The sequence below is a fragment of the Cyprinodon tularosa genome, unplaced genomic scaffold (assembly GCF_016077235.1).
Source record: "Cyprinodon tularosa strain WSP-4 unplaced genomic scaffold, ASM1607723v1 ctg178, whole genome shotgun sequence".
NCBI classification, from domain to species: Eukaryota; Metazoa; Chordata; class Actinopteri; order Cyprinodontiformes; family Cyprinodontidae; genus Cyprinodon; species Cyprinodon tularosa.
In genome coordinates this window covers 965001-992426 of record NW_024038597.1, presented here as the reverse complement: position 1 = coordinate 992426, position 27426 = coordinate 965001, and the positions used below count along the sequence as shown (strand labels likewise).

The 27426-nt window shown below is 44.8% G+C and overlaps 1 protein-coding gene across 1 annotated transcript in view; it reads right to left on the bottom strand.

The window, feature by feature from the left end:
- slc4a5a (solute carrier family 4 member 5a) overlaps positions 1–27426 on the bottom strand; it is an 89640-nt gene that overhangs the window by 46651 nt on the left and 15563 nt on the right. Inside the window, exon 3 of the mRNA XM_038281972.1 lies at positions 21351–21563. Coding sequence (XP_038137900.1) covers positions 21351–21563 — 213 coding nt within the window. The remainder of the gene's footprint in view (positions 1–21350; positions 21564–27426) is intronic.

Sequence of the window (27426 nt, the reverse complement as noted above, 5' to 3'; positions counted from 1 at the left end):
AAGAAATAGCCAAGGACCTGCCAAGGAACCGCCAAGGACCAGCCAAGGAATAGCCAAGGAATAGCCAAGGACCAGCCAAGGAATAGCCAAGGATCAGCCAAGGAATAGCCAAGGACCAGCCAAGGAATAGCCAAGGACCAGCCAAGGAATAGCCAAGGACCAGCCAAGGACCAGCCAAGGAATAGCCAAGGACCAGCCAAGGACCAGCCAAGGAATAGCCAAGGATCAGCCAAGGAATAGCCAAGGACCAGCCAAGGAATAGCCAAGGACCAGCAAAGGACCAGCCAAGGAATAGCCAAGGACCAGCCAAGGACCTGCCAAGGAATAGCCAAGGACCAGCCAAGGAATAGCCAAGGACCAGCCAAGGAACAGCCAAGGAATAGCCAAGGAATAGCCTAGGAATAGCCAAGGACCTGCCAAGAAATAGCCAAGGACCTGCCAAGGAATAGCCAAGGAACAGCCAAGGAACAGCCAAGGACCAGCCAAGGAATAGCCAAGGAATAGAAAAGGAAAAGCCAAGGAACAGCCAAGGACCAGCCAAGGAATAGCCAAGGGCCTGCCAAGGAACAGCCAAGGACCTGCCAAGGAATAGCCAAGGGCCTGGCAAGGAACAGTCAAGGATCAGCCAAGGACCTGCCAAGTAGTAGCCAAGGAACAGCCAAGGACCTGCCAAGGAATAACCAAGGGCCTGGCAAGGAACAGTCAAGGACCAGCTAAGGACCAGCCAAGGAATAGCCAAGGAATAGCCAAGGGCCTGCCAAGGAACAGCCAAGGACCTGCCAAGGAACAGCCAAGGACCAGCGAAGGAATAACCAAGGACCTGCCAAGGAATAGCCAAGGAACAGCCAAGGACCAGCCAAGGAATAGCCAAGGAATAGCCAAGGGCCTGGCAAGGAACAGTCAAGGACCAGTCAAGAAATAGCCAAGGACCATCCAAGGAATAGCCAAGGAATAGCCAAGGACCAGCCAAGGAATAGCTAAGGGCCTGGCAAGGAACAGTCAAGGACCAGCCAAGGACCAGTCAAGGAATAGCCAAGGACCAGCGAAGGAATAACCAAGGACCTGCCAAGGAATAGCCAAGGAACAGCCAAGGACCAGCCAAGGAATAGCCAAGGAATAGCCAAGGGCCTGGCAAGGAACAGTCAAGGACCAGTCAAGAAATAGCCAAGGACCATCCAAGGAATAGCCAAGGAATAGCCAAGGACCAGCCAAGGAATAGCTAAGGGCCTGGCAAGGAACAGTCAAGGACCAGCCAAGGAATAGCCAAGGACCATCCAAGGAATAGCTAAGGACCAGCCAAGGAATAGCCAAGGACCAGCCAAGGACCTGCCAAGGAATAGCCAAGGGCCTGCCAAGGAACAGCCAAGGACCTGCCAAGGAATAGCCAAGGGCCTGGCAAGGAACAGCCAAGGACCTGCCAAGGAATAGCCAAGGGCCTGCCAAGGAACAGCCAAGGACCTGCCAAGGAATAGCCAAGGGCCTGCCAAGGAACAGCCAAGGACCTGCCAAGGAATAGCCAAGGGCCTGGCAAGGAACAGTCAAGGATCAGCCAAGGACCTGCCAAGTAGTAGCCAAGGAACAGCCAAGGACCTGCCAAGGAATAACCAAGGGCCTGGCAAGGAACAGTCAAGGACCAGCTAAGGACCAGCCAAGGAATAGCCAAGGACCTGCCAAGGACCTGCCAAGGACCAGCCAAGGACCTGCCAAGGAATAGCCAAGGGCCTGCCAAGGAACAGCCAAGGACCTGCCAAGGAACAGCCAAGGACCAGCCAAGGAATAACCAAGGACCAGCCAAGGACCTGCCAAGGAACAGCCAAGGACCTGCCAAGGAACAGCCAAGGACCAGCCAAGGAATAACTAAGGACCAGCCAAGGACCTACCAAGGAACAGCCAAGGACCTACCAAGGAACAGCCAAGGACCTGCCAAGGAATAGCCAAGGAACAGCCAAGGACCTGCCAAGGAACAGCCAAGGACCAGCCAAGGAATACCCAATGTCCAGCAGAGGACCAGCTAAAGAAAGTGGGGAAATTTTGAATGGCTACTACTCTAAGTAATGCTCCTGTCCCACATTCAATTGTTTGATCTCGCTAAAAGTTTGCATGTTGACAGAATTAGAATCACTTTGAAAGTCATCAAACTCTATGAACCAATAAAACAATAAAGTCGGACTAAATCAGCTGAAGCGTATTTGTTCATGTTCCAGTCCGGAGATGAATGTCCAAATCTGACCAAGTCAGCCGTGTCTAAAGGACCTGTAAATGTGACATTGTTTAAAACACTCAGTCTGTGAATTTAATACTTCATTGTTATTATTATTTATTCCGTTAAATAACTTTCCAGCACGAAAGAAGAGGCAAACAGCAGGGAAATGACTGAAAGGGTGCAAACAGAAGCACAATGCTGTCTTACACTTGCAATGGAAGACAGAGAGAAGAATATTTCATGTTTTCTAAAATATTCCTCCTGTGAGAAGATGTTGAAAAATCTTAAAGGTGGAATGTAAACACCTGCCAAAGTTAAATTTCTTCTAGAGGTTAAGCTTTCATTTTAAAATATTCTGTCATGTTTACAGTCGCTTTGCTATTTTAACTGGATGACTGAAATCAGATTAACTTTTTCAGGTTTAATATTTTATTGTTTCTTTTATTATTAGCATGGACACATTTACAACAATTTTACATCATTAGGCTCTATTATGACACTTCTCTCAGATCATAGAGCATTCTTTAATGATCAGAGATAACCTGAGCAACACAAAACGCTGCTTTTTAAATTAGTGATGTCATTATTTATGGGAAACTACATGAAATTGAGGCGCTGATTCATCAGTGTGAGCCTCACTGCAAGGTTTTCAGGTCCAGACTTTGGGTTAGGCCACTCCAGAACCCTGATTTCTTTCTTTTATGGCCGTTCAGAGGTGGATCCACTGATGGTTTTCATTTTTCTTTCCTAGATCAGCAGACCACTCGTGGAAGGCTTCGCCACTGCTCTGTTTGCTCTTGATGATGGCTGGAAACCCAAAGCCATAAATGAGTACGTTTATTTATTCTGTGTCAACATGAGGGAGTGAGGTTGCTTAAGGACCCAAAAGCAGAGATGAGTTCGTGTTGGTTTAATGAAAAACTGAGGCAAACATCCAAAAACACTAAAAATACTAAGAACTAATGAAATTAGGAGATGAGCCGAGGCTTCGATGTGTGTGCTGCGTAGTGGAGGGGGTGTAGCCACATGTATCGAGGCTTGCTTCATTTGGGGGAGGAGCCAAAATAGATGAAGTCTAAAGCCTCACTAACCCACGTACCAGGTGACCGCCTCTGGAAGTGGTTCAGACCATGCGAGAACATCGACAGGCATTTAAACAACCTCAGTATTCAGTCAAGATGTGGGAGTTTGTAGGAGAGTTGCTGTTAATTGGATAGATTCTAAGAATAGATTGGTTGGAAAAACAACCAATCTAGTTGGTTAAAACAATTTTTGTTAGATTAAACAATGTTATGATTAAAGTCGTAGGGAAGCAGCTGTTCCAACCGTTTCATTTCCTAATTCTCCCGAGTGGTGCCCAACTTTACACGAGTGAATAAAGTGAATGTGATTGGTCGTTTATCAAGGTGGCGGGATTGTTGTAGCGGAAGGTTCGCAACCAGTTTGGTTGTGGCCGGTTTGTCGGAAGCATCTTTCTAACCAGTTAGCAACTTAGCGCTAGCAGGTTCCCAGTGGGAAATTCCATTGCGACCAAGTAGCACTAAATTGGTGACTTAGAAACGACGCTGTCAAGGAACGCTATGGACCGAGGAAACATGCAAGAGGAGGAGAGTTAAGTGTCGGAGGTCGTGGATGAGTCTCCTCCATCATCCATTTTTTTATTAGAGGAGGAAAGCGGGGACGAAGATTTTGTGGAAGATGACGCCAGGGCGGCAGAAGCTTGGTTTGGTGTAGAAGGCTTCCAGCCGTACATGTTTGAGCCCTTGCCTCGCAACGCTGCCAGTTCTGTTAGCTCTACGCCTGCCGAAGACACAGACGTCCATCCCCGTGAACACTGGGACGCAACTCAATGGGAAAGGAAAGGATTCTGATTTCTGATTTCAACCGTTGCGTATGTTAGCTGCGATTTATGAATCAAGATACTATGACCGAAAAAATGTGATTGACAGATAACCGTTGATATATGATTGGCTGAATTTAGGTGTTCAGGCTGACGTAGAACTAACTGGCCTGCAGAAGATAATGGTAAAAAAAACAGATTTTAAGACGGGATTATCTTTTAAATAGAAATTTTCTAAATTTTGGGACAATTTTATCTGATAAAGATTATATTTATATTCATATTTATTTTGTGGGGATAGTTGAAGCAATTTGGCCAAACGGTTTAATGCCTCACGAGGCTTCATCTCACCATCACTACTGAGAACCAAAAAAAACAGCAAACACCAGGGAAAAATTCACGTGGGGAGCAAGAGATGAGGAAGCAACTAACAATCAACAAGGAACCAGCACTGAAGAACTGCTCAGGGAGAGTATATATGGGAGACAGAACAAAGACTGGGGTAATCAGATAATATGGAGCAGGTGTGGATGGAAGTGACTAGAAGGGAGCTAAGGAGACAAGCACAAGGGGGCAACAGAGAGTAACTCCAGACTGCTTAAATATAATACACAAAATACACCAAAGATCAACAAAACAGAATCACTTAGAAGTCCCAAAAGGGGAGACCCATAACATTTTGGGGCATGGTTCCTTGATATCGAGATCCTCTAAGGCCAGGCATACATTGTGCGATATTTTCAATCGTTGTACTCAGCTACAGCTCAAACCACTGCATGAAAAGTGAGATTTTCGTCCCCGTAAACCCCCGTAAACTCCCGCAGATCTGCCTGATTTTCGTCAGTTTCCGACAATTTGCAACCCGTGCTTGTCCGCGTTTGTCGTGCCACAAATTGTCGGAAACGTACCATGACGTATGTGGAGAGCGATCAGCTGTACTAATGGCCCTAATTAGCATATGAATGCAGCAAACCCGCGCGGCTGGCCAGGTCTGGCTTGAATAACCTTCTCAATATTGGCTGAAACCACTATTCTCAAACAAGTAAAATCGCTCGTGATTGGCAGCAAAACCACACGTGGCCACGCCAGGCTTTAATTTTCTTACTGAGTATTGGACGGAACCACTTCTTTTTAAACAAGTAAAGTCGCACGTGATTGGTTGGCATATATATATATTTACATATAAATTTACATATATATATTTATTCATATAAATATATATATTCATTCATTCATATATATATTTATTCATTCATATGGTGTGTATTTATGTTATCCTACACTACTACACAATTATTATGCTACCATCAAGGACATGAATGAATTTATACAGGAAATGAAGATTTGCCAGGAAGCTTTTTATGCAAAGAAAGAGCTTTATTAAAACACACACAACTATATACAACGCGTATCCAAACACATGCGTTTCTAAAAATTAAAAGTCCGTGAACGGTCCGTTTGCTTCCTCGGGGTTGGAGGTAACTGGCAGCATTCCCTCTGAGGCAGGTCCGATGTGCAGACGCCTACTGTGCGTGGCCCTGTACTTCGGCATCGCTTCTAACCGGGACTGCAGCTTAACACAGAGTTCAGAGGGATCCGGCCTACGAAATGGCGGCGACCGCACAATCCATCCAGAGACACCGCCGAGGAAGGCGGACTTCCAGAGTTCCACTTCCTCATCTGCTAGCACACTCTGCCTCGCTTTCAGCAGCTGAAAAAAAAACAATGAATCAGCGCACTGCGTATGGACACAACACATCTATTAATGCACCTGAAAAATAGTCACCAAATAAAGTCTTACCCTCTTTCTTCTGGCCCGACTCCGAGCAGATTGCTTCAGCCTCCGCACGCAGCGTGTTGGCTGGCTGCGTATATCTGAAGCTCCTGCGTACCGTCTGAAAATACGTCTTACAGGAAGCTGGAAAACAATTAAATGAGAGTGGTATAAATAAAAAATCAAACGCAAGTCACAGTAACAAGGAAGGAGAAAACATTAAAACAAGTCACTTACACACAATGTCGTCTTTATCAACATCGTGCAAATCTGGACTTGCCGAGATGGCTCCGAGCAAATAGGAGGCCTGTGAAAACAAAATGTAAAGCTATGATCGGTATCCATTTCCTTTTACCGCAGAATGAAAGCATATTCTTTAAATCTTACCCTTGCTCCGGTTCATAACGCCTGCAATTAGTCTCCGAGTTGTGAAGACGGCGTACTGCTTCCTGTAAATCACAAAAAATACACTTTAATAAAGCTTGTTCTTGCAAGGCTACTATTAGCCGCTATTAGCCGTAGCTCAGGCTAGGCCGCTTTTAGCTTAGCAGGCAGTAATCGAACATATATTTACCGCTAGCATCTCTTCTTTGAGTTCGTCTTGTTCGATGCAGAGTCGCCATCGCGTCCAAGAGGACTTTTACCCCGAAATCCCCCATTCTCCGCTCCAGACCGCCTGCACAAAGCAAAGCATCCATCCTCCACTGTGGATCCAGCCCCGCCGCTCTGAGTTTCTTGGAGATCGTACAGAGCATGCGCAACATGAACCAGGGTGTCCGCGGATCAATAAAAATAATTAAAAAATCATTCTTTTTTTTTTTTTTTATCAAGGCCTTAATTGGCACTAAAATTATTTAAATATGTTTATCAAAGTATTTATAATTCTTTAATAAAAAATGCTTATAAAAACAATTTCGTCAGATATATTATATCGCTCCAGGTGGAGAAAAAGCTAGAGGATATATATATACGTATATATGTGTATGTGTGTGTGTTTACATACATACAGGAGTCATGGAACTCTGCTTGCAGCTCCTTCATATTTCATGTACACTAATAACTTGTGTACATGGTTCTTGTTGATGGCATTAAAATCATTTCTAATAGCATTAAAATAGCATTAAATTAGAGTCACTCATTCCTGTATGAACCCTGTGAGCGCTTAATTTAATATGACATATTAAAAAAATCCCACCATCATCCAGCATATGTTCAGTTTCTGCCCAAATATATATATATATTTTTGTAGATTTTTGTAACGGGGATAAGGATAATTCAAAACTGCTTTTTTTTTAATGAACTTGTTCACTACTTCCAAACTCAGCATCTCTTTTCATTCCTGTAATAAGAAGTTTCTTTTGAATGGATTTGATTAAAGTTTAAGTCCCTCGGTATAAAATAAATATTTTGATGGAGATGAGAAATCTGCTTCCTCGTTGGTGAATAACCAATAGTTTGGATCCAATCATTTAAATAAACGTTGTTAGTTTTTTTTTTTTTATGAAGCTCTAGCGAAAGTTCAATTGAAGAAACTCTGACTTACCTCCATCAATCAGAAGCGGATCCGTCTCTGAAGCGAGCCAATCAGCTTCGAACTACTCCACCACGAAGCCCAATCAGCGTCCTGCTTCCACTTTATAAACTCCCTCAAATCTCACCACAGCCGCTATCCTGCAATCGCTGTCGGATTTCGATTCAGACGACAATTCACCCACCTCCATCCCCTTCTCCGCCATCGCAGCTGAATCGTCCTCCATGACACGACTTCACCTCAACCTCATCAGAGAGTATTAATCCCAGTTGTCACCATCCCTCGCCTCATCGCATTGGTCCGGCAGAAGACCACCATGTTGAGCCCGGTTCTGCCAGAGGTTTCTTCCCAAAGGGGAGTTTTTCCTCTCCACTGTCGCTTCATGCTTGCTCATCATGGACACTTCACGGTGCCTGCATCACCGAGCAGGACCTCTATATCCCGAGTCTGAGTGAAGCCCCGGCGTCAGCTCCCTCAGTCTTCTAGTCCCACAATTCTGCCCAGCAGATCACCTTGTCAACCAGCTCGGATTAAACCACCACCAGTTTCAGGCCCGGGGGGAACATCCCTATTCACATTCATCTACTCATGCATGTTAAAGCATAATTCAGCATGAATGTTCCTGCCGAGGTCTGAGCGCCAAAGACTATACTTTCTTATCAATAAATTCTTCTAATTATCTTTTCTCTCTGTGTGAGTTTTTCAGATTGAAATATATATATATAAGAATTGTGCTATAATTTCTAGTCACCGATCTGTTGCTGCTATATTTTAATTTGACGAACCGGAATTTGTCGATGTTCTTTTTCCTGTTTGGTGCGATTGCAATTGCGGATCTTGACCTTGACCTTATGACCACAGTGTACCAATCTTCTCATGGCTACTTCCAACAGGATAATGCGCCATGTTATAAAGTAAATAATCTCAGACTCATTTCTTGAAACTTTTCCACTTAAGTAATTGTGAATTGAGCATATTGACAGACAACATTTTATTTTTTATCTTAAATGCAATTTTTTTTTTTTATAATTACTGCTCTAAATGTATTGCTCTGTCAGCTAAAGATCTGTTTTGGTCTCTATACTTTAATTAAATAAATCAATTCAAGCTAAAATGTAAGAGGCTATACTGAGCCTGATCTCTTTGTATCAGAGATTTTCTCATCCAGAAAGATGTCACTTGGGGTAAAACCCCCCCTGCAACCCTGGTTTGCGTTTGTATAGCTCACAGCATGTTCATTTACATGTTAAAGCCTCCCCTAGAATTCCATGGGGGGGAGACATGGGGGGAACACTGCCTAAGAGAGTCCACGTCAATTTCTGACAATTTACGGGAGTTTTCGGCGAAGCCTGCAAATTGTCGTAAACTGCCGCTAACCTGAAGTTCCACGACAATCTACAGTGCCGCATATTGACGAAAATCCCACTTTTCATGCAGTGAACTGTACAAGGAAACCTCAGGGTTTAAAGGTTCACAGGTCATAATGTTTTATCTCTCACTGTGCGACCCGACGCTCTGATGCAATCTACCTGCTCACACTGTACGTCCAAAAAACACATGTTGGACTCAGCGCCAGGAGATGGCGCAGGTCAGACTCGTCAACATTTGCACATGTGCGAATGCTGGTAAATTGGTTCGTAGCTCTGCTTCAACAGCAAAATTTGTCCACCAACACCTCACAACGTCCAACTGGATTTCAAACATGTTTGATTTTTTCCCAACCTTACGATTCCTGATCGGGAGGTGGTCGTGAGAGGCTGATCACCCATCGTTACCCTCCATATACTACACGATGCACGATCAGCAGAGATGGATGAAATACTTTGTTACTGTACTCAAGTAGATTTTTCTGATATTTTTACTTTACTTTACGACTTATTTTTATGGCGACTTTTTACTTCTACTCCTTACATTTTTACACAAATATCTGTACTTTCTACTCCTTACATTTAAAAAAATTGTCTCGTTACTTTAGTTTTGAATCATTTCAATGGAGTTACCGTTATTATTTTTCACCTCATCAATACCAAATGCAATCTAATTGGATGGGAATCTACGTTGCATTTGACGCACCACTACAAGATGAATCGACAGATTCGGCGGTATTCATTGGCGGCAAATCATTGCAGCTTGGTGGCGGTGGCGTTAGCATAGTGGCATGGACGACGAGATGATTGAAAATGAACACAACGGAGATCTAGTCCTATTGGCAGACATCCATTTAAAATGTAGGCAACGGTATGAAAAAAGTGGTTTCTACTTTTACTTTTATACTTTAAGTACATTTACAAGCCTGTACTTTGTTACTTTTACTTGAGTAAAGAAGTTTAATCAGTACTTCCACTTTTACCAGAGTATTTTTAACACAAGTATCTGTACTTTTACTCAAGTACGGAAAGTGAGTACTTTTGCCATCTCTGCTCTGAAGACACTGAAACTCAAACCTGGTTTGATCAGTTACACTAAATAAATCTAGTTATAGCAAAAAACATGTTCTTGTTTCTATGGTAACGCTATATAAAAGATGAAACTCAGTATAGATATTCAGTGAACAGAAACCTTTTTTTTTTCATCTATTCTGGGGAGACAATACTTTACCTTGCTGGTAATAAAACCTATAATCTGACATTTTCTAGTGTTTCTTAATAGCATAATGTCTCTTTGTTGTATCTTGTCAGTTTTATGTGCTTTTGTACAGAAAAACCAGCAGAAAATTTTAAAATTCAGTCTGGTGATGTTCAAAGGCTCCGTCTGATCAAACACCTCTGCTATCTTGCGACTTAATGCAGCACAAGGACCTCGCTAAGTGCAACACCCCCTGCAGCCAAAGCAACAGCGATCTGTTGGCCTGTTTATGACAAAAAGAGAAGCAATGTTCATCCAGGCTTCGTCACAGCGGCCTGGTCACGGTTTACTGCTCAAAAGGCCAGAGGGACATTAAAACAAGTCAAAGGAAAAACAAAAATTCTAATTGAAATAAAAGCCTCTGTGAGCCGCCTGATCTTAACACAAAGTCATGGACTCCAACAGAGCTGCTGCATGTATGCATGAGGGAGACACAGTCTGACAGAAAAATCCGGTTTGCAGTCAGAAATCGAAGCAACACAGGATCTTATAGAGAGCTTAAGGTGCAAGAAGGCAGTTAATCTATTTATTAACATCCCGTTAATAATTCAGCGCTCCATGCTGTTCTTTATTACAAGATTAAACATGTCAATCGAACGGTTCTTCGTCTCCATTTAGGTTAACCTTTTATAGGCCACTGAGTGAAAATAGTTAAACCTTTTCTATCTAAGAAAACCCTACAAATAAAACTGATCTAACTTCTAACCTGGACATTTTAAAGCTAATAATACAGCAAAAACCCACAGGAGGAACATTTACTGACTTAAAGAGACGGGTTTATTGCAGGTCTGAAAGGAATATATGTGGTGAAAACCCCAAAACAAAGAGTAGAAAAACATAAAATGATATTATATAATAATTATAATAATATTATTTAACCAACAAACCCTTAAACTGTGTCTACTTGGATTTATAACAACGTTTAGGTCTTCATCTGTATTAACCCTTTATAGGGAACTCAGTGAAATACTGTGAAAATCCAAATTTCAATTTTGATGACAAAAATTTATGACAAGAAGCGTCAACTTGCCCGAATATACACTTACCGGCCGCTTTATTAGGTACACCTGTCCAACTGCTCGTTAACACTTAATTTCTAAGCAGCCAATCAAATGGGGGCAACTCAGTGCATTTAGGCATGTAGACATGGTCAAGACAATCTCCTGCAGTTCAAAGCGAGCATCAGTATGGGGAAGAAAGGTGATTTGAGTGACTTTGAACGTGGCATGATTGTTGGTGCCAGAAGGGCTGGTCTGAGTATTTCAGAAACTGCTGATCTACTGGGATTTTCCCGCACAACCATCTCTAGGGTTTACAGAGAATGGTCCGAAAAAGAAAAAACATCCAGTGAGCGGCAGTTCTGTGGGCGGAAATGCCTTGTTGATGCCAAAGGTCAGAGGAGAATGGCCAGACTGGTTGGAGCTGATAGAAGGGCAACAGTGACTCAAATAACCACCCGTTACAACCAAGGTGGGCAGAAGAGCATCTCTGAACGCACAGTACGTGGAACTTTGAGGCAGATGGGCTACAGCAGCAGAAGACCACACCGGGTGCCACTCCTTTCAGCTAAGAACAGGAAACTGAGGCTACAATTTGCACAAGCTCATCGAAATTGGACAATAGAAGATTGGAAAAAAGTTGCCTGGTCTGATGAGTCTCGATTTCTGCTGCGACATTCGGATGGTAGGGTCAGAATTTGGCGTCTACAACATGAAAGCATGGATCCATCCTGCCTTGTATCAACGGTTCAGGCTGGTGGTGGTGGTGTCATGGTGTGGGGAATATTTTCTTGGTGCTCTTTGGGCCCCTTGGTACCAATTGAGCATCGTTGCAACGCCACAGCCTACCTGAGTATTGTTGCTGACCATGTCCATCCCTTTATGACCACAATGTACCCAACTTCTGATGGCTACTTTCAGCAGGATAATGCGCCATGTCATAAAGCTGGAATCATCTCAGACTGGTTTCTTGAACATGACAATGAGTTCACTGTACTCAAATGGCCTCCACAGTCACCAGATCTCAATCCAATAGAGCATCTTTGGGATGTGGTGGAACGGGAGATTCGCATCATGGATGTGCAGCCGACAAATCTGCGGCAACTGTGTGATGCCATCATGTCAATATGGACCAAACTCCCTGAGGAATGCTTCCAGCACCTTGTTGAATCTATGCCACCAAGAATTGAGGCAGTTCTGAAGGCAAAAGGGGGTCCAACCCATTACTAGCATGGGGTACCTAATAAAGTGGCCGGTGAGTGTATTAAGCAAAAAAAAACCCAAAAGTGCTTCTATAAGAAATTCATGAAAACAATCTGAAAGTGAAAGGAACACATTGATTTGGTCCAAAATAACCTTAGAGGCATTAATGCTGATACTGACACTTACTTTTTTAGTTTATAAACCTAACTATAAATGTTAAATAGGCTTATTATCTTTTTAACTTTTAGCTTTTTATCTTTTTTTCTTGATAACATTTTTTTTAAAACTTAATTTACAGTGGGTAATATATCAGTCAGAGGCTCATTGAATTGCCAAAATAAGATGTATCAGAAATGGTAACTTGCCCTTTAAAGTGTTAAAGCATTAGCTTTGCTCAGAGTCGGTTTGACCAAAGGAACTTTGACAAAAATCTACAGTTTATCAACCATCTCAACACAAATGATTCAATCAAACTCAATCAATCAAAATGTTAAATTCTCTAGATAGAAATCTAATCATGGTTGGATGGATTACAGCGAGTCCTTCAGGTCCTAAAGCAGCAAAGTATCTCAGACCATCATCTTTATATGGAAGCTTCTGGGCTATACATCTCTTAGAAAGTGCCACAACCTTTCTCATGGCTTTTTACTCTGTTGAATCTGGAGGTTTTTACTAAAAATAACAACATTTTTATGGAAGAAAACTCAGACAATGTTGAGCCATGGCTCTGTTATATAGGGACTCATCTAAAAGCTGCAGGACGAAGAACCGCACGACAAAACCAGTTCAACCAGTAAAAAGTTATAATCAGAAATAGATCAAGATCAGATCAAACAAAAGAACAGGATTAGGGCCCCTGAAAAAAATTAATTCATAAAAAGTCAGAATTCTGACTTTTTTCTTTGTTTTTTGAATGGGGCCAGTACAAAAAACAACAACAACAAAAAAAACACTGAAAAGTTAACTACGGTAATTGATTTTTTTCTTTTTTTTAGATTAATATGAGGAAAAAAAGGACGGAATTCTGACTTTTTTTATTTCTTTTATTTTAGGAATGGGGCCACTGGAAAAAAACAAACAAACAAAAAAAACAGAAAAGATAACATATTTTTTTCATTTTTTAAATTTTAGTTTAAAGGAAAATTCCGGTTTTTAACACTTTTAGCCCCTTTTCTGTAATGTCCAGGATGAAATCGAATGATCGACACCAAAATTTTGACGATTGGTCCTGTCTCGGCTATTTGGCTCATGTAGAATCCCCCCTGGCTGCTTCAGAATGGCTTGCATAGTGCATGTCAGATAATGTCCTTAAAACAACCTTAAACGTTCTTTTTTTAAAATATGCTACTCACCGGGTCGTCAGCGCTGTTCAATGACGTTCCAAAAAAAGTTTCGTGAAGAAAAACCGTTCCTGTCTTGTTTTATTTAGCATTTTGTAAATCCAAAAACTATTTTTTCCGATACATCACAACCGCTTATAAACTTCCGCTTCCCGTTCGAATCTGAAGCGTTGCACACTCCAGACCACTAGTTGGCGACAATGTCTCTATACTTTGGGAATGTAGGACCACTGTGTAGGACATAGCAAACAAATTTTCAGAGTTTTTTAAAGTGTTTAACAGAGACGTTAGCACCTCGACGTCGCAGTACACAGAGTGAAGCAGAAACACTTGGGCCTTGCGAAAAGACTACAACTAAGCGTAAACAGGCCCCCTTTCCGTTTCCGGTGACGGAGGGATATTGACTATTCCAACAGAACTCAATGGGATTTACAAAATGCTAAATAAAACACTACAGGAACGTTTTTTCTTCACAAAACTTTTTTTGGAATGTCATTGAACAGCGCTCACGACCCGGTGAGTAGCATATTTTTAAAAAAGAACGTTTAAGGTTGTTTTAAGGACATTATCGGACATGCGCTATGCAAGCCATTCTGAAGCAGCCAGGGGGGATTCTGCATGAGCCAAATAGCCGAGACAGGACCAATTGTCAAAATTTTGGTGTCGATCATTCGATTTCATCCTGGACACTACAGAAAATGGGCTAAAAGTGTTAAAAACCGGAATTCTCCTTTAATATGAGAAAAAAGTCTGTATTGTAACGCCGGTGAGTGTTACAAATAATCAGGCTTAGTTGACTGATTTCAACAGTGTTTATTTATTCTTCAACAACTCCGCTAGGGATGCAGCACAACACTTCAGTAAACTCAACAGCCTTATCACTCAGGGTGAAACTCACATGCCCTCAAGACACACCCCCAAAACAGCATGAACTGAGGCAAATATGAACAATAAACAACATGAGCAACATTCAAACAGAATAACAAAGAAATAAACAAGCAAACAACCCAAAACAGTGCCCCATAATGCACCTCTTCGTCCAGCCGCTACATAGCCCCCTCCTAAGGGGTCAGACGTCCCCGGCGACCCCATCAGTCATATAAAAATCATTGAAACGAACAGGAAGTCGGCGCAACTGCGTCGGCCGCCCACTGTCCTCTGCGACGGTCTGGTGCTGTGTTGGCTCCTCAGAAACAGGATCAGTGTCTCTCTGAACAGTCGGTGGGGCAAGGGGGTGGTACGGTGCCAGCCGGTCACGATGAAGCACCACCACTCGCCGGCGTCCAGGAAGGCGCACCCGGTACACCACATCAGACAGCCCACCCACCACCTCTGCAGGTCCCTACCAGTGGCTGCTCAGCTTGGGACAAACACCCTTCTTCCGAATAGGGCAATACACCCACACTCTGTCTCCATACTTAAACACCTGTCCCGTGCAGCGTGTGTCGTAGGCCCTCTTTTGTTTTACGCCGGCGCCAGCCTGCGCCTGTCGAGTGAACTCGTGGACCTCCTGAAGGCGGTCCCTCAGGCGGCGGTAGTAGTCCATCTCTGGTCCACCTACAATCTCGGGTTCTGGTGGGGCCCCGAACACCAAATCTACTGGTGTACGGAGCTCTCGCCCAAACATGAGGGCAGCAGGTGTGCACTGACTGGACTCCTGAACTGCAGTGCGGTAGGACCAAAGGACCAAGGGTAGGTGACGGTCCCAGTCTCGTTGGTGAGTGCTTGTTAGAATTGCCAGTTGCGTGGCCAGGGTACGGTTAAACCGCTCTACCAGTCCATCACTCTGAGGATGCAGTGGCGTCGTCCTAGTTTTGTGCACCCCCAGCCGCCGGCACACTTCACCAAACACCTGTGACTTGAGTTTCGACCCTGGTCACTGTGGAGCTCTGCAGGAACTCCAAATCGGGTGAACATCTGTTCCACCAGCTTCTCCGCAATGGTTGCTGCGCTTTGGTCCGGCACCGCGTACGCCTCGGGCCACTTTGTGAAATAATCCATGGCCACAAGGATGTAGCGATTACCGGACTCAGTCACTGGAAATGGCCCAAGGATGTCCACTCCCACCCGTTCTATTAGGGCTCCCACCAGGTACTGCTGCAGCGGTGCTCGGGAGCGTTGGGTTGGACCCTTCCGGGCGGTACAATTGTCACAGCATTGGACGTATAACTCCACATCGGTGCGACAACCAGGTCAATAGAACCGCGCCTTGAGCCGGCAAAGGGTCTTCGTAATCCCGTAATGGCCCGAGGCTGCCGAACCGTGACTCAGTTGGAGGACTTGAGAGCGGAGCACTTGGGGAATCAGCAGCTGAAGGATGTTGGATCCTCGGTCTGGAACCTGCCACCGCCTGTACAGCAGACCGTCATGAAGCTCAATGTTGTTCCGTTGGGAGTAGTACGATTTAAGCTCTGGGCTGTGAGCTGACACTTCTGGCCACTCCGGTTGTCTGCTCGCTACCAACCAGCTTTTTACATGAGCCAGCGTCCTGTCGGCCTCTTGTAGCTGCTGTAGCTCCATCGGGGACTGCGACTCCAGGCCCTCCACAGCAGAAGCAGCCGCCACAGCTGGCAGTTGGTCTCGTTCCTCCTGGCGGTCAAAGTAACGGCACGTCTTGCAGGGTCGTCGGGAGAGCGCATCAGCGTTGCCATGGTGATGCCCAGCTCGGTGTTGGAGGTCAAAGTCATAACTCTGTAACGTCTCCAACCACCACGCCACCTGGCCCTCCGGCTGCTTGAAACTTAACAGCCAGGTAAGGGAAGCATGGTCTGTGCGCAGGGTAAAGCGGCTGCCTTGGAGATATGGGCGGAAGTGTTGCACAGCCAAAACAACAGCCAGCAACTCCCTTCGTGTGACACAATAGTTCCGCTCAGCACGGCTGAGGGCACGGCTGAAGTAGGCTACCGCGCACTCCCCATCCTCTCCTCGCTGCGCCAGCACTGCACCTACCCCAGTGTTGCTGGCATCGGTGTCCACAATAAAGGGTCGGTGTGGATCCGGATAGGCCAGGACTGGAGCTTCGGTCAGGGCCGTTCGGAGTTGATCAAATGCAGCAGAGCAACTCTCGTCCCAGCAAAACTTGTGGCCCTTATCTGTCAAGCGGTGGAGCGGGCTAGCAATGGTTGCAAAGCCCCTGATGAAACGCCGTTAATATGAGGCCAGCCCCAGGAAACTCCGCAGCTCACTTACGTTACTGGGAGTTGGCCAGTCCTTGACAGCAGCCACCTTGGCTGGGTTGGTGGCCACTCCTTTGGCGCTGACCACATGCCCCAGGAACTCGGTTTCTCTAGACATGAGACGGCACTTGGCGGGGTTCAGCCTCAGTCCGGCTTGGCGGATGGCACCAAACACCTCCTTGAGGTTGGCTAGGGCCCTTTTAAACCCATCTGCATGCACCAGCAGGTCATCCAAATAAACGATGCAGCGGCTCCGGGGAACATCAGCGAGGACTCTCTCCATTAAACGCTCAAATGTGGCTGGGGCATTACAAAGTCCAAATGGCATCACCCGAAACTGCCAAAGCCCTTGGCCGATGGTGAAGGCAGTCTTGGGCTTTGCGTCAGGGGCCAGTTCCACCTGCCAATAGCCGCTCTGCAGATCGAGAGAGCTGAACGACTGAGATCCCGTAATCCAGTCTAAAGCATCATCAATACGGGGGAGGGGATAAGAGTCCTTCTTAGTAACACTGTTCAGGCGTCGATAGTCCACACAAAAGCGCCACTCTCCGCTTTTCTTCTTGACCAGCACGGCTGGCGCTGCCCATGGACTGTCAGACGGCTCGATAACTCCTGCGGCGGCCATCTGGTTAATCATGTCCATTGCTGCTTGCCTTTTGGCAAAAGCCAGCCGGTGGGGGCGGAGGCGGATGGGTGGAGCTGAGCCAGTGTCGATCTGGTGCTGGATTAGTCCGGTCTGCGTACAGTCCTCATTTTTGGCTGCAAAAATGTCTTTAAAGTTATTAAGGAGGGCTATTAACTCACCCTGTTGCTCAGCGTTCAGACCGGTACAGCTGCATTGTAACAGGTCCTGCACCGCTGTCTCCGTCTCTGTTGAACTGCTTTGGTTGGAGATGGACGGGCCCTCTGGCTCAGCATGATGTTCTGGGGCAGTGTGGCTGGTGGTATAGGTCCGCCCAAGCTCCTCCTGTCACTCCCTCCCACGCTGCAACATCAAGGTCTCGCCTCCTAGTGTAACTTTCGCCCGTGACGCGTCGATGCAGGCTTCCCAGCGTTGCATAAGGTCCAGGCCGATGATGCACGGTTCCTTAATGTCGGCAAGCCAGAACTCATGGACCACCTCCTGATTACCAGCCCGGACCCTCAGCAGCTTCTTGGCCATTAGTCCTGCCTTTTCTCCAGTCACAGTCATCAGCTGTGTGGTTGTGGGTGTCCACACAGTTGTCAATGTCCCCGTCGTGTCCGGAAGCGTTCCCGGCCGCACCAGAGAAATAGTAGCCCCTGTGTCCAGTAGGGCTAGACAGTGATTATGGTCAAGCTGGCAGTGCATATAAAGTCCCTTTGTACAGCCAAAACGTCCTACCAGCGTGCAGCGACCTTGGAGGGGTATTACAGGCTGGGATGACGGCCCCCTCTGCTGGCCATCCCATCGTCGTTTCCCTCCTGCAGGCGGGGCCGGGCTTTTGGTGTGGGGGCGGGGCAGTCACGTGCAAGGTGTCCCGGTTCTCCACACCTGTAGCAGCAGTCAGAGCGACGTGGACGTCTCACCACAGGATGTTGTTGTGAGGCTGGATACTGGATTTGGCGTATCTCCTCCTGCTCCTCCCGGTTAACCAGCTGAACGAGAGGTTGAGGTTCCACCCATGACGCCGAGAGGATGGTCTCTGCACGCTCTGCTTCCCTGATTGCCTCCTCCAGGTATTGCGGCATTGCGAGGCGGACGTGCTGGCGGAGTTGCTCCGGGTTGAGCCCTTGCAGGAACGCGTGGAGTGCTAATTCTTCCTGCGCCCCCACAGGAAAACTCGGGTATCCTCGACGAGCATGTAGCTGGATGTCAGCAGCGAAGGCCCCGAGGCTTTCTCCTTCCCGGCGGCGGCGGCTGACTAACTTCTCTCTTTCCGCTGTCTCAGCTGTACGCCGCCCGAATCGCCGCTCCAGCGCCGTGATGAGTGCGCACACATCATTTTCCTCCTCTGGCGCCAGGTACAGTAGGACTTGTTGGGCTTCACCCTCCAGAGCGAGAGCCAGGTGTGTGGCGGTTTCCGGACCGCTCCAGCCGTTGTGCGCCGCTGCAATTCGAACCTGCCTCAGGTACAGCTCCAGCTGGTTCGTGCCGTCATACTTGGGCAGCTTCACAGCAGTCTTCGTGGCAGTAGGCTGAGAATTGGACTTGGAGCTCTGTTCGCCACCATCTTCAGCCATTTTTGCTGTTTCACGATGAGGCATCCGCAGGCCGCTGGAACCATCTGGGCGACTCGGGGTTCTCCACTGCTCCGCTATCCACGCAGATCTGTGTTGCGCAGATTTGATGAGCTCCTGTGCTCCTCCGTGGATGTAGCCTGGATCCATCATCCCACTTCTGACACCAATGTAACGCCGGTGAGTGTTACAAATAATCAGGCTTAGTTGACTGATTTCAACAGTGTTTATTTATTCTTCAACAACTCCGCTAGGGATGCAGCACAACCCTTCAGTAAACCCAACAGCCTTATCACTCAGGGTGAAACTCACATGCCTTCAACACACACCCCCAAAACAGCATGAACTGAGGCAAATATGAACAATAAACAACATGAGCAACATTCAAACAGAATAACAAAGAAATAAACAAGCAAACAACCCAAAACAGTGCCCCATAATGCACCTCTTCGTCCAGCCGCTACAGCATTTTGACTTTGTTTTCTTTTTTTTTAGGAATGGGGCACTGGAAAAAAAATAGAAAAAGTTAACAGATCTTTTTATTTAATTTTATTAAATTTAATATGAGAAAAAAGTTAGAATTCTGACTTTTTTTTCTATGTTAATATAGAATAATCAGTTAGCTTTTTATTCTGTGGCACTAATTCTCTTCCGTACTACCGAGTTAGTCACAGAGAGGATGGTTTCACTTTGGATTTCAGACGATCCCATTTCAGTTTAAAGTGAAAACTGGCTAAAAATATTCAACCAAGGAAGCCGCTAAAATGAAGAGATATCAGTTATTTTATCCAGAGCTGCAGGAGAACCAGGAAGAGCCTCTGCTGATGTGAGCGTCGATTACGGGTTTGAGAGATGGAAGAGAACACAACATGATGGCAGCACTGCCTCCATTAATGGCTTTGAATAAAACACATTAAAAAATGAAGTTAATTTGATTTCTATTGATCATCATCACCATCATTAATAGTTTTATGATTATTCTTATTAAAGGAAAAGTCCGCTCACATTCAGAATTCAAACTTCTGAAAGTTCTTTAAATCTGAAATTATTACAAACTGTTCAATAAATGATCAGTGTTTTTAATTCAGAGTAATTTTCATGTGAATGTGCTTTACTGGAGGCATCCATGTTTGTCAAAGAACACTACTGCCACCTACTGGTTAGTGACGTCACGGTGCGGTATCGGCTGTTGATCGAGTCCCAGTGCTGTATCTGGTGTTTGTCACAACGCGCTATTATCCAAGTCATCTTGAAAACATTCTTCTTCCAAATGTTGGCTACATATTACGGGTTTTTTCTCTGGCCAGAAGTTCGATGGCAAGTCCTCCCTCTTCAAGTTGGCGATCCAACGACCAACCCGTCCGTGGAGGATCAGGAATCAGAAAGGTGGAATAACTCTTTTTTTCACTTTTACCCGATGTATTCCAGCATCCAGCTGCCATGCACGTGGGCATTGTCAGTTTCACTATAGCTCTGGTGAATTTCAATGGTGAAGTCCTCTGGAAATCTTCAATAATTGTTGTTGATTGCAGATGTGTCTAGTAGTTCCCATTGATTTAGCTTGTAAAGCGGGGAGAATGGCGCTAGGCTTACCGCACCGTGACGTCACTGCTGGAAGATGGCAGGAGGGAGGGGCTACTATGTTTGGGTAACAATGGCCGCTCCCAGACTCAGTGATCGCGATGCAAATTATTGTTTTTATTTTTTTTACCGATTAACGCCAAATTCCTTAAATCACTGCGAATATATTAGTTTTAGGTATAGATAATGATCCATTAATTATTCGTTGCTGACCGGACTTTGCCTTTAATGATGTGTGAGTCTGTAAAACCCTAATATTTCCTGCCTGTTGCGTGTCAGAACTAATATTTTTCCCTGTAGTTTATCTAATTAGGACAGTCCCTCTCTCTGGACATACAGTTCTCTTTATTCTGCATGTGGTAAAGCTTTGGTGAATGGAATGAGAGCGGTGACCTTAATCTAAAAACAAAGTGTAATATTTTGATATAGCTGCAGCTATGGATGCCTCCGCATCTGCTAACGTCTATGATGTAACGATGTGATGATGTGTGAGACTGAAGATGTATAAAATCTTTCTTTAATTGGTAAGCAGCTGCCTTCTGTAACTCTAAGCAACTTCTCTGATCTGAGTACGATTATAATTTCTGTCCAAATCTGTTGTCATGTCTCCTGGTTATTTCACAGATTATGAAGTGTTATTTTAAAGAGTTTGTCCTAGGTGATCTCTTCTCAGAGAAAGAACCGGAAAGAGGAAGCTTGTGGAAACACAGAACTTTCTTTAACAATAGTAGTGATTTTTGGAGTCTTTAGTTCAGAATCAGCCTGAGCTATGAAGAAGCTGTCAGTAAATCTTCACCTTTGTCTACTTAAACAGGAGGAATTGAGTCATCCTCAGATTCTACGTCAACCACAGATGGAAGGTCTGTTTGGTGGGTCTTACTTGTCCGGTTGATGTCCTGCAGACTCTGCTCAGCTGAATCCATGAGTCCTTCCTCTATGTCGATGTCTCTGTAGCGGTCATTGCCATGATGTCTGCTGTGGCTGTAGTGTCTGTCCCTGTCCATGTCCTGAGCCTCTCGACTGGAGCGCCGTCGCCTCCGTTTGCGCCGTAAGCCACGGGAAACTGGGACGCCTATATAGACGGATTGATGGTCTGTGAAGGAAGGAAGCATCGTTTGGGAAATTTGACACTGTTAAATTACCATCAAATATTAGATTTAATCACAAGCAAACATCAGAAATCACCTACTGAGGAAAACATAGAAACAAGAACACATTTATTTCCAAAAAAGTTAAAAATAAAACAATCCACTGGACTTTTTTCCAAGTTTGAAGACGTTTCTCTTCCCATTCAGGAAGATTTTTTTAATTCAAAATGTCAGAAATAGCGTTGAGTTCCAGGCTTTATAGAGTGGATCAAAGCAAAGCCTTGTTTTGATTTAGAAAACATGGAAATTGAAACGGACGAATGGGTCCACCCCTTTGGAATGGGGGTCAATTTGGCTCCTTTTGTTAGCCTGCAATGCCCCATACCTGTCTATGTCTCTGAAAGAGAGGTCATTTAAAGGGAATTGTTGGCCTGGTTGAATAGGCGAGGTCTTTTGAAAGCTAAAACTTGAGTCCACCCCCTCTGTTTTTAATATTGTCTTTTCTTTCTTAACATGTATGGCTTCCTTCATCCCCCTCTCAAACTTCTTTGTCCAAACTGCGAACATTCTGGTCCTCAAAAGAACGCCTTTGTCCAGAAGGTTTAGATGTACAGCTGAGTCTTGTCCAGGGGGGGCGCTCTTCTGTGTTGAGAGGTTGTTTGGTTTCTCCAATATAAAGATCAGAGCATTCCTCACTTCTTTCCAAGTTCAGTTCAGAGCTACAGGTCCAGACTTTGACTTCGTCCAAGACTTTCTATTCCTTATTTCTCAGTTAGTCCGTTTAATCTAAAAACTTCACATTTGGTAAAGTTGGGGCAATTTTTAGCCATATCAAAAATTCTAAAATTTTAGAAAAGCCACTGCTGTCCGGGGGTTGGTTTTCGTACGTAAAAAAAGTCCAATGTCCAAAACCTTAAAGGAATAGTACACCCAAAACATGATTAGCCTTCATTTTCTACTCGCCCCCATGCTGAACAACACTCTGGAGTACTTTTTTGATATCTCAAATGCATCTGGAGATCTGGGAGGCTTCTTGCTGTCTGCTGACATTCAAACAATGGAGGTCTATGGCGCCCGAGGCAGAAAGGTCCATAAAAGTCCACAAAAAACGTGTCAATATTCCTCCATACTGCTCGTCCAATGTATTCCAAGTGTCCTGAGTGGGTAGCGTCCAGAATTTACTCGAAACAAAGTCATTTAGAATGTTTTTAGAGCATAAACAGTAGTGTATAGGATTTTCTTAAAGCTCGCGCCTGCGAGTTCACGAGTCTACGGAAACCGCGGCAGACCAAACCAGATGAAAGTGCGCATTCAGCTCGGCAAAGAACTCATGCTCTTCCTCAACACTGAAGTCCTCAGACATTTTTCTTTCGTTGTTTCTTTCTTTGCACAGGTAAACAGCACATTTCTTCTTCTACGCTTGCATTATCGGCAGAGCAGACGCTGAATGCGCACTTTCATCTGGTTTGGTCTGCCGGCTTCCGTAGCATCATGAACGCGCAGGTGCGCGCTTTCAGGAAATCCTATACACTACTGTTTATGCTCTAAAAACATTCTAAATGACTTAGTTTCGAGTAAATTATGGACGCTACCCACTCAGGACACTTGGAATACATTGGACGAGCAGTATGGAGGAATATTGACACGTTTTTTGTGGACTTTTATGGACCTTTCTGCCTCGGGCGCCATAGACCTCCATTATTTGAATGTCAGCAGACAGCAAGAAGCCTCCCAGATCTCCAGATGCATTTGAGATATCAAAAAAGTACTCCAGAGTGTTGTTCAGCATGGGGGTGAGTAGAAAATGAAGGCTAATCATGTTTTGGGTGTACTATTCCTTTAAGTATGTTACCGATTGCTGCTTATATGCTGGCATCTTAAGGTTTAGCAAACTTTTCTTTAGCTTCCCTCTGGGTGAACTCTTTTATGTCCAGGCCTGCGGATAGTGGCAGAATTTTCAATCTCCTCTCCTCGTGGACTGTTTTCCAAATGCTGGAATTGGAAATTGTAAGGAAACCTTATGCCTGTGTAAAGTCTAATATTATTGTTGCATTATTGTTTGCAAATATGTGCGGAGAGTTGTGTGTCTGTATGTGGATTTGTGTGTGCAGTGGGATTTGAAAATGTGTGAGGAGATTGGTTTGTCTGTACGAGAATCTGCAAATGTGTAAAATAAGTTGTGTGTAATCTTATTTGCAAATGTGTAAGAAATCCACTAAGATTTGCAAATGCACAGATCATTTTGTAAAGACAGAGAGACAATTAAGTCTGAATTATTTTCACTTCAATGTCTAGAAATACGGAAAAATGGTTACAATTCAAGAAGTTTCTTGGTTGGCTCACTTTAAACGTTATTTTTGCAACACTTCTGTCATGTGAGATCTGCAAATGCGAAGTGAGGATTCATATGTGTAATATCTGGAATTGCTGCCCTGAGTGCAGGCTCACAGGCTCACTTGCTCAAAGGCTGAATCTTTTTTTTTCCTGCTATGAGAGTTCACTTGTCAAGGAAAGATGGCTCCTAACAGCGAGGGGGACTGGACATTTGAAGCTACAAATAATCCATTGGTATGCAATGTTTTTGCAATAATGCAACCTTCACTCAGGGCAGCAAATACAGATATTACAGATATGAATCCTCTCTACGCATTTGCAGATCTTACACAGCCGAAGTGTAGCAAAAAATCATGTGTGTAAAGAGAGCCAACCGAGAAACCGCTGGACTTGTGATCAATGATTTTTCTGGATTTCTTATCGTTGAAGAGAAAATACTTCAGACTTACGGGACTGTGTGTTTACAGACTGGTCTACAGATTTGATCTTATTAAGCATTTGTAGATCTGAATACATATTAGTGAGTTTTTTTTTAACACATTGCAAATCGGATTACACACAAGTTATTTTACACGTGTACAGATTCTCGTACAGACACACTAATCTCACACATTTTCAAATCCCACTGCACCCACTAATCCAGATACAGATATACAACTCCTAATGCACATTTGTAAATAATATTGTAACATTAATGCCCCCATACTCTAATGCTACATTCACACCGGATGTGACGTGCTTCGGTCAGCAGAAGTAGCCGTTTTACATGCAGTGTTTATGGTTGATACACATAAAGGAGAATCAAAAGGTCCTACAGCGCGTTCAAAAAAGCAGGAGCAGCTGCTGGAGTTGGAAAAATTTTACTATTGCTGCTGATCTGGGAGCTGGCAGGGAGTCCGACACAGCACTGCTGATGCAGAGCGCTATGATCACTCCTCTGAAACAGTTTATTAACGCATAAATTAACTTAAAATGTTCAAATATGTTTTATTTTTATTATCCTGCTGCCTGCAGTTTGTACCACAGACCTGAAAAACGCTAACATCTACTTCCAGCCGCCACCAACAGGAGGGGAAAACCCCCAAGAGGCGAGCGGGCATGAGGCAGCTGCTGCTGGGGATTCCCAGTGACAGCGCAGCGCCGGTATGTGGGGTAGAGCATGAAACGGGCCTTGAAAGTAAGCCCGAAACTGACCCGAGTCCGAAAGAACCAGGCCCGTGCCCGGCCCGTTATGATTGACAGCTTCGTAGAGCCCGACCCGTTTGCAGCCCGATATTTTTCAATTGTGCGCATTAAGGGCTAATCTCCGTTTCACTTCTGTAACATCCATTTTGCATTCATCGCGTATAGATCGAACGTTATCACATGATAATTTATTTGCCGCGCATATAACGGTTTAAAGCCCGAGCCCGGCCCGGCCCGAATGAAATAATAAAAAGTACAGCCCGAACCCGGCAGGACCTCTCGGGTCCCGTCGGGTTCGGGCTAATATTCCCTGCTCTAATGTGGGGTTCTGAGCGGCTCCCACAGAGAAATAATCTTTGAAGGCAGGATGGTAATCTGGATGAACTGACTGCACAGACCATGTTTTCAGGAGGACTTTCTCACTTCAACAGAGATTATAACTACTTTCTACCCACTGATCACAGCTAATATAGCAAAGCTGCTCTCTGGCATCGAACACAGGAGCAGCAGAAGCATCAGACTCACTTTACTGGACGGCTGACCTTAATGAGGACGAGCATCAGAAATGAAGCAGCAGAAGCTTTTTTGATGCCCAAAGCTCATGCGGTGTGAACGTAGCATAAGTCCTCCAGGTCAATGTAACTACAAAACAGGCTTAAATCAAAGGCAGCTTCCTGTTTTCCTATAAGCTGCTTTGATCTCCTTCCCAAAGCCCTCTTCGGATCTCACTATGTTGTCTTCAACAGACGGGAGCATACCAAACAAAAGGTTTGAGGTTTAAACATGGCCGACCTCCCTCAAAATGTTGAGTCACTATAGCTCCATTTACACTGCCGTCTGAAAACCCATCCATGCCAAGCTTGAATCAGTTAACCGCGCCGAGCTCGGCTCCTTAAGACCATTTACACACCACGCTAGCATGAGTCCTTGCCTCCTAGTGGCGATTGTTGAAAAACACCATCATGGTTTTCCCCGAGTCCGTTAATTCCAGGTAACTTAACTGAGATGGAGTGTTATAAAAAAATTCTGAACAATGAAGCTTTGATTCGCCATTTGCAAAGGGCTTTGGCCTAACACCTGGGAATAGTAAATTTGCTGCCCATCCTTAGATTATACTTAGCATATACTTCTTCAATATGGACGTTTTGCTGCAGCTTTAACTTAGCTCTTTACTTCTTTTAGCTTAAACATGTGTATATATATTTTCACGATCTACGGTACTACACCTCTCTAAAGAAAGTTTGCAGAGAGTCAGGCGAAGAAGGCAGGCTTTGGTGAATTTTCTTGACAGAGTCGGCTTTCAGGAAGTGGATACGATAAGCAATAGTCTAATCAGGGCTTCCAGACGCAGGAAACAACCACAGACGTTGAGGTTCATCACCCTGCTAAGCAGAATCATCACTGGAAATCATGTGGCAGAGTAGGGAAGCTAGGATTTTTATGAATGTCTGAAATTTCATGATTACGGAGGCTGATTTTAAGGAGACTGTAAGCACTCTTTGATATCTAAGATCTGAACCGCCCTAAGCCCTACTGATGAACTAGACCAAGTTAAGCCTGGTTCGGTTGTGTCTGGCAGGGGTTGGTTCAGTTTTAACCTGACAGTTATCTCTGTTGCCGTGCTCGGACTGATCTTGGCACGGTTTTAAAAGGGTAGTGGAAAATGGGGCTTTAGTTGAGACTCTGCTTCCTGATGTTTCTTTAACTGACTTCCAATAGTAGTTCTGGTTGAATACCAAGATCAACAGGAAGACTGTTATGATTCTGGCCAGTCTGCCTGCTCTGCTCTTCCATCGAGCGATCAACTCCATGTGCTGCCTGCTGCTCTGCAGAGCAATCAGCATTATGTCTCTCAGCTGTTATAAATCAGCCTGTGGCAGGCAGACAGGGCCAGATAATTGCAGCACTTCATGTTACCTGTTCTTGACCACATCTTTGCTTCATGGATTTTCCCTCTTGCCTAGAATTTGTTGGATTTTCCGGCCTTCTAGATAACGACCCTTGACTTTAGCCTCCTTCCAAGCCCCCTGATCATTAAGCCTGAGTCTGTCTTCCAGGACCTTGATCCTGCCTCTGTGCTCCAGGCCACCCAACTGTTGGCCACCCAAACATCTGTTAAAGGAGCAGTCCGCTCTGTTAAAGCTGCTGATCCCCGCTGAAGGGAGGACTCTGATAAGATCAGTGGTTTTGTTAGTTTCACTATTTCAACTCCTTTAAGCCACTAACCTACATCTCCATTCTTAGTAACCCCTGGTCCTCGGTGGATGCGCTCCTAAACTGTTTAAGTTCTACTTCTGTGTTTCTGGCCGAAAATTTGGGTCTTCTGTCTTGATCATGACAAAGACACAC